The sequence below is a fragment of the Erithacus rubecula genome (assembly GCF_903797595.1).
Source record: "Erithacus rubecula genome assembly, chromosome: 3".
Classification (NCBI taxonomy): domain Eukaryota; kingdom Metazoa; phylum Chordata; class Aves; order Passeriformes; family Muscicapidae; genus Erithacus; species Erithacus rubecula.
Genome location: NC_136689.1, coordinates 117918200 through 117932774, shown reverse-complemented (window position 1 = coordinate 117932774; position 14575 = coordinate 117918200). Strand labels below are relative to the sequence as shown.

General features: G+C 40.3%; 1 protein-coding gene across 3 annotated transcripts in view; it reads right to left on the bottom strand.

Moving 5' to 3' along the window:
* CRISPLD1 (cysteine rich secretory protein LCCL domain containing 1) overlaps positions 1-12004 on the bottom strand; it is a 36600-nt gene extending 24596 nt beyond the window's left edge. The window contains exons 1-2 of one of the 3 annotated variants that reach the window (XM_079300480.1): positions 11742-12004; positions 10190-10508 (exon numbers count right to left, since the gene is read on the bottom strand). In XM_079300480.1, coding sequence (XP_079156606.1) covers positions 10190-10447 — 258 coding nt within the window. In that variant the 5' untranslated portion in view covers positions 10448-10508; positions 11742-12004. Of the gene's footprint in view, positions 1-10189; positions 10536-11741 lie in introns of those variants that run through there. The other 2 variants (XM_079300481.1, XM_079300482.1) reach the window with 2 other exon arrangements.
* Between the last annotated feature and the right edge of the window lie 2571 nt (positions 12005-14575).

Below are 14575 nucleotides of genomic sequence, written 5' to 3'. Positions count from 1 at the left end.
AGGGGTAATATTTTAATTGGAGATATTTTCACACATGTTGGAAGCAGAAAAAATTCATATGGACTGGGACTATATGAAAATTAAAGAAGAGCTAAAATATAAGCTCAGCAAAGATGGAAAAGTAAGTACAGTGGGCACCACTGAAAGCAAACATTTACCATGGCATAGTATAAATACCTCATTGCTGTATACATTCTAAATATAGGGAAAGAGTGGTAAAGTAAATACCACGGTACAGTATGGGTATTTATTTACTTTTTAAAAGAATCCACTGTATTGAGACTAATGACACTGAGAAGGAAAAAAAGTAAAGATGAAACGTAGAATGAGAAATGCCATGAGCAAATATGCCAGAAATACAGTTGAAAACTAGAAATCACCTGCATGGCACCAACACAGAAAAACAGAAAGATACAGTTAAAATTGCTTCAAGAGACTGATCCTGACTGTAGTCTATCCAGCCTTTTCCACTGAGCCCAGTATGTGTATTATCCACATTTTTATAATTTAAAATTGCAACAGTATTTTCAGAATATTTACTTTCATTTTCTTCTAGATTTTTATGGCTGTAAGAGTAAAGAGGATCTCCTTGGTATGCAACCTAAACCTCCTGCCCTGCAATGCTAGTTGATGAAATCCCTCTTTCCTTTATTTATTTCTCTTCCTCTTTACTTAGTTCTCAGATTAACCAAGTTCAGCTGCTTCATCCCTTCAATCATCTCATAAATCACATATTAACTTCTTTCATTCTCTTTAGAATGTGTAGACCGTTCTTTCAATATTACCAAAAATGGACATTTGCACTTCAGAGAAGTTCTCATCAGTTTCATACACAAATGACTCCTTTTTACTGATTGGTGCCACATATTTTTTAAGTCAGTGCAACTCCTGCATATTTGTATTGCAGTTTTACCTCTATGTTTTATCCCTAGTATCTCACCTGTTTAATTTCTTCCTCATTCCATACCTTACAGTTAAGTTTCATCATGTTGATCCTCAGCCATTACTTATACTTCCCAAGTTCTAATTTTCATCATTTTCTTTAAAACAACCCCATCCTGTGCCAACATTATATATATATATATATAAAAATACATACACACAAAGACATATACATTGCAGTTTTCAAGTGTACTCTTTGCTCACACAAGTAATAAGTGTTTAACCAAAACAGAAGAGGCTCCAACAACTTCAACACCTTAAATCTCCCACCTGTTTAAAAGGAAGTTCTGTAACTTTTCTCTCACAAAAACATCAGGGAAGAGAGTGTCAAGAACTTTCCAGAGACATATATGGCATCTAATACTTCCCTAACTGATGGGTCATTAAAAAAATAAAATAGTTTGGATAGACATGATCTCTTCTTGATGAAGAGGCATTGGCAGTTTTCATCAGCTTGTCTTTCAGTCATGCTTCAGTGAGGCAATTTCATCAGTACAAAGATGCTGAAGGAAATCCGTGCAAACTAATGATAATTAGCAAATCTGAAAAGTAAATAACATGCACTCAACTGAGATGCTTACCTCCAGTCATTTGAGTCAGAAAAAATCTGGCCTCCCCACAGCCTGAGGTCCCTTATGTAGCAGTGACCACAAAAACTCAGGAGTACTGTTGACACCAGGCAAAATTCCCTTGAAAATTAAAAACTCCAACAATACCAGCTAGTACTGATATATTCTCTAAGCACAAAGTAAGAATAGCTAAAACTGCCAAACTTTCCTCTACCAAGAAAGTTAAGATAGGCATTTTCTGCTGGAAAACTACTACCTGGCTAGAAGTGAAATGGTAAGGAACTTACATGCTACCATGTGGCAGACTGGAGTTTATAGATCTTTAAACTGGGCAGAGATCCCTGAATAGACCTTGAGGTTTCAGCTACTCTTTTGGAAAAGAGTAAGAAGTAGGAAAACTGTGGCTTTTGCCTGGAAACAGGAAAGTGGTATAAAGCCAAAAATATTGTTCCCAAACACTGAAAAAATTGCACCAATATTTAGAAGTATCTCCTTATTACAGCTTCATGTGTTTGAGCTTTTTGTGTTGAAGAAGTAAAACCAGGAATAGGAACCAGCAGACATGACTAATCATGTTTAATTCTTTGTGTACTCTAAGCATATTATAAAAACCTTGCTGGAATATTCAGCTTTCAAAGGTGTTCTGAAACAGTGCATTTACTTTGCTACTTTTTAAAAGCAGTGCATTAAGTCTGTCTATTAGAACATGACTTAAAACCATCTATTCACTTCTATATTCTAACAGGAATGGAAGAGAAGCAACATCATGAAAGCTGATCTTGATTTCTCTAGTTTGTCCATTATCAAATTATGAATTGCACACATTCATTACAAATAGAATTCATGAATATTTATAGCTAATCACAAATTGACCAGAGCACAGGTCCTTACCTCAAATCCTAGTAGAGATTACCAAGTTAAACTCACTGTAACTGATTGCTTTCATACAGCAGTCTTAGAGATGTTACAGAATTTCCTGGACTTTGAACAGGAATTAGCCATGGTATCTCAAATATGTGTCAAACTAAATGCTTTTAAAAGATGACCACTGTGTTTTGACATAAGTGAATTGAACTTACTGCCAGAAAGCATCTATTGATCATATGTGACCTGGCACTACAGTTAGAAATATTTTCAAATAAAACCTAAAAATAAAACATTGGAAAATTAAAGGACTTATTAAAGGAATCCCTGACCACTTGAAGATCCAACAGGGAATTCAGGACAATTCTGTTGTGATATGTATCAGGGAGCCAAAGTCTGGATCTGACAGTCTCATTTTAAGGAAGTGTTATCTTCTTTCATAATAAAGTGAAATTGGCCCATCTTTATATTACCAGAGAATAGCCTTTTGAATGAGTAACACTTTTTCTATGACAGCCACTCATGCCAAATCTGGCTCATTATATTTACATAGAACAGGATAACTTCATTTCTCGCATTTCAATGAAATAATGTTAAGAAATAGGTATTTTTCTTCTCAATTAAGAAGAAAAAAATTAGTTAAGGAAGATTCCAAGGCAAATATCATGAAAATTATAGGCAACAGAGAGCTACTTTTATAAATCTCATTGATCCTTTCTGTGTTCTGTTCATATTTTGTACTTAAGCTTAGATTCTGCTACTACTGATTAATATTTAATGATTTTGTTTTGCTGTGGACAAAGAAGTTCTCTGACAGCAAAAATAAAGGATGAACAGAGTCTGTCCTGTGTTGCTAATTATTTTATTTTGGGAAGGCTCCCTTAAACTTTGAGACAGTGAGCCTTTTTGCTACTTTCCACTTTCAGTTTCTTTACTTGGAGCTGCTCAGTTGTTATTGGCATTACATCAATAGAAGTCATACCACTTTTTTTTTCTTGGCCACTTCACATTGCACAATCCTTTGCTAAAACTGCCAGGGAGAATAAGAGGATAAGTCAACGTCACTGTGCTCTTTGATGCAGAGTCAGTAGCCTTTGAGCACAGGCAAAGAGGCTGAAGCACTTCCACCAATCTTTGAAGTGAAGCAGAAAAGTGGAAAACCAGAGGGAAAGGGGGCAGGTTCACTCTGAATAGAGCTGCTCTGTTCTTGGCACCCAAAGTGCTCTTCAGCCACTTAAGGAATTCCACAAACCAAAGCCCTCTGCTCAAAAGGAACAGGAATTGTTTTTAACCAAGCATCCCTGAAGAGTTTTGGCAAGATGGGTAAGATACACTAAACAGAGACATCAAAATGATTGTCAGAAATGTCTAGGAAATTTAACAGGTCACTTCAGAAGAGAAAAAATTCACCAAAACGTGTATGTCCACTACAAGGTCTTCCTTTATGTTTCCTAATGCTGTTTCAATTCTGAGGAATAATACAAAAATAAAAAAAACTCAGATGAGAACTTATAGATACAAATAGAGAAGAGCTGCTGCTCCCTGACTTAAAATGATCACAGAACCTAAACACATCACAAAATAGCAATACAATTTATTTTGATCTCTATTCAGTCACTGTGATGCCATGAATAACCTTTTACTATCATGCAAGAGCTCTGTCCACTAGTGGGCTCATATAATCCAAAGTCCAATGGTTTCTTGAAGATTCAGAATGGTTTCAGAAGATTGTCTACAGGAAAATTTAAAAAAATGGAAATAAGCAATATTTTTTTATTTCTTCTCTTCTTAAACCTTCCTGAAGCTACTGAAATGGAGGGGCAAATCTTCAAGCCTCCCAAAATATAAGGCCCTTCATAGAAGTTATAAACTAGTCATGGTTTTGAAAGGAATTATATGGTATCAGCATATTATATATTTCAACACATCACTACCAAGGTTTTCAAACTAAGACCTTCAGAGTTATTACACCAGAATTATACCAAACTAAGAAAAAAAAAAAAAATTTCCCCTCTGTGAACAAAATACGGGTCCAATACTTCTGCCAGATACACACCTAGAATTTTCCTGTAGAACCACACAGCTATACCAAATAAATATTCTAATCTGAACTGTTTTAAAAGCACCCTTAGAACTTTGTATTTTCCTCACAAATTTTCCAATGTAAAACTTGATAGAAGTAAGTTATGGGCTTTGCAATGACATCCCTGGTATTTATTGGCAGGATCTGGCCTAAAGACTAGAGATAACAAAATAAGCAAAGACTTTCTTGCCCTGCAAGACACTGGTGTCTCCAATTACAATAATTACAAAATGCAGCACATGGCTCAGGGCCAAGAAATACCAGGTTGAAATGTTCTGCTATCTGTCAAGCTGAAACCTGAACACTCTGTACAGCAAAGGCACATGCATGGAATGAGGATCTCACATGAATCATTTTACTTTGTTTGGGAAAATATGCATGAAATCAAGGAATGAATAGTAAAAGAGTAGTTTAAAATAGAGTGCATTCTGAACTCATTAAGCAAAATTACTTTTGTGAATATTATTCTTGGTGAATTATTATATTTTGGAAACTACAACTGTTTGGAATATAGAGGAATTAACAAATTCCACTATCCAAATTAAAAGGAATATTTCTAAAGTCTTGACTGCAATAATCATAAAGAAAATCAGTTTTCACTAATATATTTGGATTTACTAAGGTGCAATGAAATTACTGGGGAAAAATGCTTAAAAAAAAAAAAATACTCTAAAGATTAGGAGGGCTAAGCATGATGGTTCCCGTTTTATCCTTAAAGGATAGGTCTTTGGCAAGAGAGGCAGCTCTAGAACAATAGAGAACTTTCCAGTGCTGTTAAATTCATGTGTGCAGCAAAAAGAAAATGTTCCTTACACCTTTCTTTAAAAGGAAGGAATCCAGATAAAAAATATACAGTATGCATTTGCCATGCATTTTCATAACACACTGTTCATCACAACCTCAAAAAAAAAAAAAAAAAAAAGGTTTTTCTTTTTCTATTTAAGTCATAATGTCAACAACCCAGAAACTTTCTCAGCTTTGAAGGAGAAGGTCTAGGAAAGAATGATCTAACATGCAGTCATAAGGTCATATAAGGCCACTGCAGAGGAGTTTAATAAATTTTTGCAATACTGTTCCCTACAGAGGAGCTTATGCATGTTCTCACACCAGAATTCTTCTATCCAGAAAAAGAGACAGAAGGTGAGGTGGAGGATCTAAATCAGCCTTAAGAAACAATAGCCAAAATTGAAAATACTGACAGTATCAAATTACCAGGACCCAACAATATCCTTCAAGAACCGGGAAGAACTTGCTCATTAAGCTTCTAATTACTGTGCAGTAAACTATTTCTCTTGTTACCACATTAACAAAAACCTACACTGGGTTGATAATATTTTTTAAATCTCCTAGAAGATCCTGAGAAACCACAGACTAAAAACCAACTTCCGCTGGAATGATTTTATAGGGTAAGTTAAAAAAACCATGAAATACACAGATAATTACTCCCACATATATTATACATGAAGGTGTCAACATATGGAAAAGGGTTGAGTGCAGTCAAGTTTTCCACAGAGTTCCTAAGTTACTTAAAAATTAGCAAACAAACAAAATTAAGATATCATAAGAAAGAAGAGATAAATGACAGAAAAGGGATTTAAGAATACAAAATTTTTCAGATTCCCTGCAAGATGTATCCATGGTCTCTTCAGCATACCTTCTCCACACCAGCCCAAGAAAAGAGAATGCAGTATTCAGTATTCAAGATTGATAAAAACAGGATAGGAAAAATAAAAGATAAAGACAGGAGACTCATTAATGCTAAGTGATTGGAAGACAAAATGATTTACAGCATTCAATGTGAATGAATAAAAAGTAATAAGGACATTGCTGGAGGTAACAGCCAACTATATATACACACAGTAGTGTAGTAAATGACCTCTTAGCACATTAGAAAGGTCTTGAAGTCAATGTGAATAGTTCTGTGAAACATGTCAGCTGTAGGACACTAAGTCAAAAAGTAAAAGAATGTTAAATTATTAGGTAGTACAGTAAAAAATACAACTATAACAATTTGCAGTATGCCATAACTATCCACAGGTTAGTTTGTCCCCTTTGATTTAAAATGAAAACAGGAGAATCATAGCAAAATGAAACAGCTTTTCAGACAGAACAGCTTTCAAGTAAAGGAACGAGGATTCTTCAGCTGAAACCCTTGTGATCACTGAGGAAATTATTGTTTCTGACAATACAAAAAAATAAGGCATCAAATAGAAGATCAAGTTTAAAGGAAAACAAACGTACTTTTTCACTCACTGCACAATTAAATTTATAGAGCTCGGCAAATTAATGTCATGGATTCAAAAAATACAAGTGGACTCAGACACTTTCATAAAGAAAATTCCGTTTGAGAGTATTCCATCTGATGCAAAAAAATACAACAGCAGATTGAAGAAATCCCTGAGCTGCTGTTTGCTGGAAGCTGGGATGCTACATTGCAGAAGTTTCTCTTTCCACATTCTTTATTCTTATCCTTTTATCTTAGGAATCCTTTACTGCTCACCACCAGAGCCACAGTACTTGGGAAGATGAACTTTCCATCCAGTAAGTTCAGCCAGACAACCATGAGAATGCTCTGTTCATTAGGCCTAGCTACTGGGAATCTTGCTGCACTGCAACTTTAGGTCTCTGAACTATGACAGCCCAATAATGTTTGCTTTTTCAAAGCATATGGGAAGAGTGTACAGCTCAGTAATGCAACTATTTAGTTTTCCGTGGGTTTTTTGGGGGGTTTTTTTGTGTTTAATAGAACCAAAATCATATGCTACAAGCCTTATCTCAAATGTAAGACTGGACTTTGTCAGTAATAAAATCAATAGTTCCTACCTAGTGTGGCTCTCCATCCCACCCATTCCTTAACTATTCATTCCAATATTCTTTTATAAGCACTGCTACTCATCTCATTCTGCCATGAAGGGAGACAGTGTCATGACTCTGAATGAAAAAAAACAAGCTAAAATTACATTTTTTTAAATAAAATCTGATTCTTTAAGTACATGGATCAATCTCATCATCAACTTTGTGCATTCCATTGGCAGGAGCAGGATAGAGGCACTTCAGGCAGAGCTGCCAATGAGTCTGGAACATCTGAGGTAACCTAACAGTGCAGTAAGAGCTTGCAGCCCCCACATACTTGAACCAGCCCCAAGCACTCTTGGATATCTTAAATTTCTCTACTATACCACACATTGACAGAGACACAGGTTTATCAGGGAGGCACCTGGGCCTTGCTCATCTCCATTCAGCTTCAGTGAAACATAAAATTTCACTCTCCCAAGCAGAACTAGCTCTACTCACAAGGAGAGGGTTTACTAATACAAAGGGCAGTTTACAGGGACATGACTGTGTCAATAGCAGGAGACCTGTTTGCAGCATGTCTATATTAATAAACCACACCAAAAGTAGACAGAAGTATTTCAGCTGCACTCACCTATTTCACTAAATATCAGGCAAGCATTTAGATGGATGATTTTCCTCTTCTGGAGCACTAATAATTATCTTTGGTATGACATTGAATAAAAATTTCTAAGAGTTCCATAAAAATTTATGTGCAAACAGTCAGAAATCTTTTCCTCATTCTGTTCAAGCAGCTTGTGACTCCCTCTGCCTTCTACCCTCCTGTCTGCATTCCCAATACTGACTCTCACCTGCTTCCTCCAGACACAATCTTCCTCCCCACTCACTAACAGTTTTAGACTTTTCAAATTGCCTCTCAGTAAATTTCTGCGCTCTTAACCTCCTTCCATAAACTTCTGATCCAGGTCTTAGCTTAACCACATCTATTCATCAAATGCTCTTTCTTTCCATCACAATGATTTCTCAACACCTTCTTGACCACTCAGGCTCTCTCCACACCCTCCTCATGAGTCCCTGTCCCTCCACAGGTATCTATCCCTCTGAACACACACTTTACACAGACCCTTTGCCTTTACAGGTCTCAAACCTTTGCCTATCCTAATCCCTCATTCCCTTGGATATTATACCAGAAATTGAATCCCACCCTCTTGAAAGCTGCTGCTCTGTTCTGAGTAACATCCTTGATGTTAAAATTGGGTAATTGCTTTTCCATGCTGCTTGTACTCTCTGGCTCAGGCATCATTGGAGAGCACAGAAAAAACAACAAAACCAAAAAAAGCTTGTTCCAGATGTAGACCTAACACAGAGTCTAAGCCCAAGTGTGTGCAGTGCTGGAGGAATCTTTGAATAAAGCTGTCAAAAACCTTACTTCTGTGAGTATATCCAAATTCTCCTTTCCAAGATACATAAGACAGGCAAATGTAGTATGGCATTAGGAATGGAAAAAGGCACACAACTACAAATCAGCTACGCTTTCACAGAATCTCAAGAAAAAGGCTGGCAGTATTTTAACATGGAAAAGCAACAGTCTTCCCAAACCTTCTTCTACAGAAAGAATTAATAGCTGTTCTTGAGCTTTCCAGAAAAAAATCAACCTGAGAGATTGGGAAAAAAATGTTAACCTCTATTACAACAAGGTGTGAAGAAAATCACAACAGAAAACAGTTTACAAATGTGTGCAAACAACTGTAACTGAACGGGTTAAAGTGGCTTCAGGTATTATCATCCCTTTGTTTGGAGATGACATGTGGCTCCATGTCCTGTGATTCCATAATTCTCCAATAGCTCTTAGTCTGATATACTCATACAGGCAAACTTAAGTTAATCTGCCTTTAATTGGGGATGGACTAGAGAACCTTTAAAGGTCCCCTCCAACCCAAACAACCCTATGATTCTACTGATGATTTAAGCAAGCATCGTTTTTCCAGGACTTAGACATGCTCCATTCAATCAGATCTCCAACCTGAAAGATACTAGTCCAGTCTAGGAAAGATATTTTGATCTGGAAAAGTGTTAATATAAACCTCTGTCATGGAAAGTGTCAAAAAACCTGTAGAATACTTGCTATAAACAACTCAACCTATACTAATGCTATTTCTCTGGTGCAGGAAAAGGTAAGTCAACATTATACCATGTGGACAGAGGAAAAAAGTGTAGAAAAAAGGAAAAGTTGCCCATTTTTGTCAAACCTCTAGACTTCTTAAGAGCTCTAAAGACCTGATTTCATCTACTTTGCAAGAAGAGATAGAATTAGCCTTGAACTATGGCACAAAAACAAAGTTCAGAAACATGGGACTCAATGCCACTAATAATAGTCCAAATACAGATGCTTCTTAAGGAAAAAAAATAAACAGAAATTATGCATTACATTATTAATTTCAACACAGAAATATACAGTCCTCCAGTAACACATGCCAACTTAAATAGAAGACTTTCTTGTTGTAAGATCCTCATTTTGCTCAGAAATTCCATCCAACCTAGAAGTATGGGAAAGAATACATGCACGCTCTCTTGAAACTTCACAGTTCAGTACTCTTCTCAGATGGTAACTTTTTAGGCGACAATTGTAAAATCAACTTTATTGAGTACTGCAATTTTGGAAATTTGCCCATAACACTGAGGAACTGCCACTTAAATTTAGGAGGGCTATGAGAGATTAAACACATTAATGTAAGTAGAGCATGACACTTGATTCATAAACAGGCACTTTAATCTCACACTCATAGTTCATACCTGCACAAAAAAAAAGACAAATAAGTGACAAGTTCTTTAAATGAGAAAACAAGCAAGCTAAGACTGAAGGTATGCTGCTTTATAAAGTGATAGCAACTATTCTAAGAACATTTTTTTCTGCATGTCACTATCCGTTTTTCCTTACCATATATTCCATATTGGAAGCTGGTGGATACACCTGACCCCGTAATTTATTATGAAGATCCAAGATACTTTGCATATCACTGTCTGTGATAGCCCTTTTCCCTCTCTGCTTGGCGATCCACCACTCACCATCTTCATCCATGTACTTTTCCAAAAGTTCCTCTAAGAGCGTGGCATTGGGAAGAACCATTGCAGAAACTGCTTGAGCTATGAATAGCAAGGTAGTTACTCTGAGCCATTCCTGTACTACATACTTCATGATGAATGATCTCAAAATGCTCAGGAGTTAGCTTCAAGACAAAGTCTTTCTTCCAGATTTGCTGGCTGTAAATGCATAAGAGAGAGTAATGTAATTTGTAGACTGAAGAACTAGCCTGTATAAACTTATTAAGCAACAAAATTTCTAGTTCTACCGATTTTGTAACTGTAGGGGGAGAAAGCACGATGCTGCATGTTTTGTTCTAAAAGTGCACATTGTCGATTTGGGAAGATAGCTTATCGTCAGCCTTACGAACTTTGGTTTTTTCAAGTGGTTTTATATGTTACGTTCACACGCACATTTCAGTGCCTGCATGCAAAAAGCATGCTTCTCATATCTACTTCAAAGGAGCCAGACATCAATGAAGATTAAACTATAGATAAGGTCTTCCAGTATTGGAACTTAACAAAAGAAGGTTAAAGGCTTGTAGTCATTGCCAAAATGTAAACTGAGATCCACAATCAACTCGATACAAAGTATGCCCTCTTAGTGCATTTCAAAATATGACTTTGACTAAAGCTTTAGTTTTACGACTTCCAAAACCCCAATGAAACTAATGGCATTCAACTCACGAAAACGGGGGAAGAAGGCGTTTTTCTAGTCACCGAGCAAAGGAAAGCACTGAAAACTCTCAGATGAAGCAGTACAATTTCCAAGAGTGAGATATTCTAACAACGCCTACTACACGGGCGAGTGCTTTAGGTAGGAAAGCTGAGGTCACTCCTTCATCCTGGGCGAATCCCGCCACACCGGCCCCAGCGGCAGGGAGGGAAACACAAAGAGGGGCATCGGCAAAGAGAGCCGAGAGCTCCCGGCGGGGAAACACAAAGAGGGGCATCGGCAGAGAGAGCCGAGCGCTCCCGGCAGGGAAACACAAAGAGGGGCATCGGCAAAGAGAGCCGAGAGCTCCCGGCGGGGAAACACAAAGAGGGGCATCGGCAGAGAGAGCCGAGCGCTCCCGGCAGGGAAACACAAAGAGGGGCACGGGCAGAGAGAGCCGAGCGCTCCCGGCAGGGAAACACAAAGAGGGGCACGGGCAGAGAGAGCCGAGCGCTGCCGGCAGGGAAACACAAAGAGGGGCACGGGCAGAGAGAGCCGAGCGCTCCCGGCAGGGAAACACAAAGAGGGGCACGGGCAGAGAGAGCCGAGCGCTGCCGGCGCGCCGCCGCCCCCGGTCCCGGCCCCGCTCTCTGCGGGCCCGCCGCCCCGCCCGTCCGTGCACCGCCCCGCCCGTCCGCCCGCCGCCGTGGGGAGGATGCTGCGGGGAGGATGCCGCCCCCAGCAGTGCCCTTACCCCTCCGGCGGCGGCTGCCCGCTCTCCCGCAGCCAGCTCCGCTCCGCTCCGCTCCGCCGCCCGCCTCCTCGCCACGCCCGCGCGGGGCCGGGGGCGCGGGCTCGGCCTCGCCCCGCTGGCCGCGGCGGAGCGGCGCTCCCGCGGACGTGTCCAGCAGCGGGGCCGCCGCCGAGCTCAGCCACCGCCGCCTCCCCCGCCCGCCTCCGGGTCGCCACCGCCGCCCCGGCTTGCTCCACGCTTCTCCCCGCGGCTCCCGCCCCGCCGGGCATTTATCGCGGGCGGCGGTGACGTGCGGCGGACACCCCTCCCTCCCCGGCACCCCAGGGGCGGGACGGCCGCGCTCCGGGCACCGCGCCCGGCACAGCCCAGCACCCTGCCCCGGCCCCGGCCCCGCACCCTGCCCTGGCACCGACCCGGCACCCTGCCCCGGCCCCGGCCCCGCACCCTGCCCTGGCACCGACCCGGCACCCTGCCCCGGCCCCGCACCCTGCCCTGGCACCGACCCGGCACCCTGCCCCGGCCCCGGCCCCGCACCCTGCCCTGGCACCGACCCGGCACCCTGCCCCGGCCCCGGCCCGGCACCCTGCCCCGGCCCCGGCCCCGCACCCTGCCCTGGCACCGACCCGGCACCCTGCCCCGGCCCCGGCTCCCGGCGGAGCCCGCAGCAGCTCCCGGGGCGATACCTGCGGTCCGGCGGGCAGCGAGCGCTCTTGGTACCACGGCCTCAGCCCGAAGCTGGCCGCGGTCCTGCAAAAGCTATCGCCCAGAAAAGTCGGGGGGCCCCGTCCCCAGCCGCCTCCATCCTTGGCAGCAGGCAGGAGGATGCTAAGCCGGCCTGCTCCTGCTGAGACACAGGAGAGAGAAAAAGCTGTGAGCTCCGCAAAAGTGAACTCGTGAATATGGCTGGAGGTATCAGGACAGGAATTTTATTGTGGATTCAAGCCAGCCACTTCTCTTTACGAAGTAGAATTCTAAAGTTTGTAACCACTCATTTCTATGCCAAGCAAGAATAGGCATCAGATACATACTTTTTGTTGTATCGAAGTCCTCTGGACTGAATTTTTTTGCCAGCTGATGAGGCTGACATTTCATTTACTTAGTATAATTTGTTACATTGAGCTAACGATGGGATTGACCAACTTCCAGTCTTCACAGAACTGCTATATCAGCTTCCAAAAGTTTTCTGTATTTTCAGAAACTGAGAGGCTGAGGTTAAAATTGATCAGAATCCAGCTGGCTTCAGACTAGCTCTATAAATGTTTCCAAATTTCATGGGCCCAAGAGAAACAATGCCATGCAAGTAACACACTGCTGCTTCTTGTGCTCTCTCTTTCTGTCTTAGTTAAAATTTCCCTGAAGACTTTGGAACTAAGTGCAGGTTGCTGTAGGTACACTTTTACTTACACACTGTGATACACAAAAATTCTATGCTCCATATTGGTTAATCTTTTTTACTTTTTTCCTTGCAATCCTGGAATTGGATTTCTGTGCTCAAGTATTGGGTACTAAACTTTTTTTAGAACAAAACTGTGTGAGGTAAAATCCCACTGTGCAGCTGGATACACAGACTACATGCAAGTTTCTTCAGTGTTTATGTACCAGGATAACTTATCACTTGCATTTTGGGTACAGTAGAATGAGCCATACTTATAAACTGGCAATGCAGAAGAGTTTAAAGAAATAGGAAAGAAACAAAAAATTAGAAGTACTTGCTGGAGTCTATATGTCAGATCTGGAGTTTTTATATACTCACTTCACTTTTGTATTGCTATATCTTGTTTCCGCCCTCTTCAGGCCTCTGGAGGCCAAGATACAGATTCTGTACCATCAAGGCATAGGTTAGCATTATCACCTAGTAAAGAGTATGTGTCATTTATTCTGTGTACTGGCACAAGTGTTATTTCATTATAAAGCATCAGAATAGCTTTATTACTATAAAACTGCGTATAGACCTAGTAAAGGTTGCACACAAGAAAATTTTTAAAAGAGTGAGGATATTTATGGGGTTCACATCAACTGAAAATTACAGTAGGTTCCCCTTTGCATCAGCACTGGATACTTGCTGGGCTTCAAATAGAATGTAGATCAAATATGACTTACTGTCTTTAATTTTGATTATTTATGGTACTTTTAGAAAGCATTTGATCATATTTGGTCTTTGTCAAATTGAAGACATTTTATGATGCAAGTTTTAGATTCATTAAGATAAATACTAATGCAAAAAGAGATTGGCCTCATTTGCATTTTTTTTTTGTTATCAATTAATTTTTCAGCAAATGAATAAACCCTTTGCACTCCATGACTGCCCTCTGAGTTTGATTTATGTCTGTATGATTTGTGGCCATATAAAAGTGTTATGATTTTGACAAACAGTATTTTGACACATTCACTAATTTTTGTGTATTAATATAATTAAACATTGCTGGATCTCTTTTCTTAATCAGCATGAGGGACGCCCTTTCTCTTTTTTTTTTGTTTGCATTTTTGGATTGGTTTAAACCTCCACCATGGGATATATAACTGCATGACATAGTTTTAAATTATTATAATAACCAGTTAAGCACCATTGTACCTCCTGAAACTAAACCTAAATATCCTCCCTTACCAAAGGCACATGCAGACAGGGCATATGCAAATAGATGGACTGAGCAACTGTTTTTTAAATAACTATAACAGCAACAACAAAAATTGCAACCAAAAACGAGTTCAAAGAAATGAGCAAGAGGTCACCAGGTACATGCTGCACAAACAAAGAGAATATGGCACTAAGAAAATCCTGGAAAGGAAGATTTTAGCCTGAACTTCCTGTATTTGATGAGAGCAAGTTCCAGCAG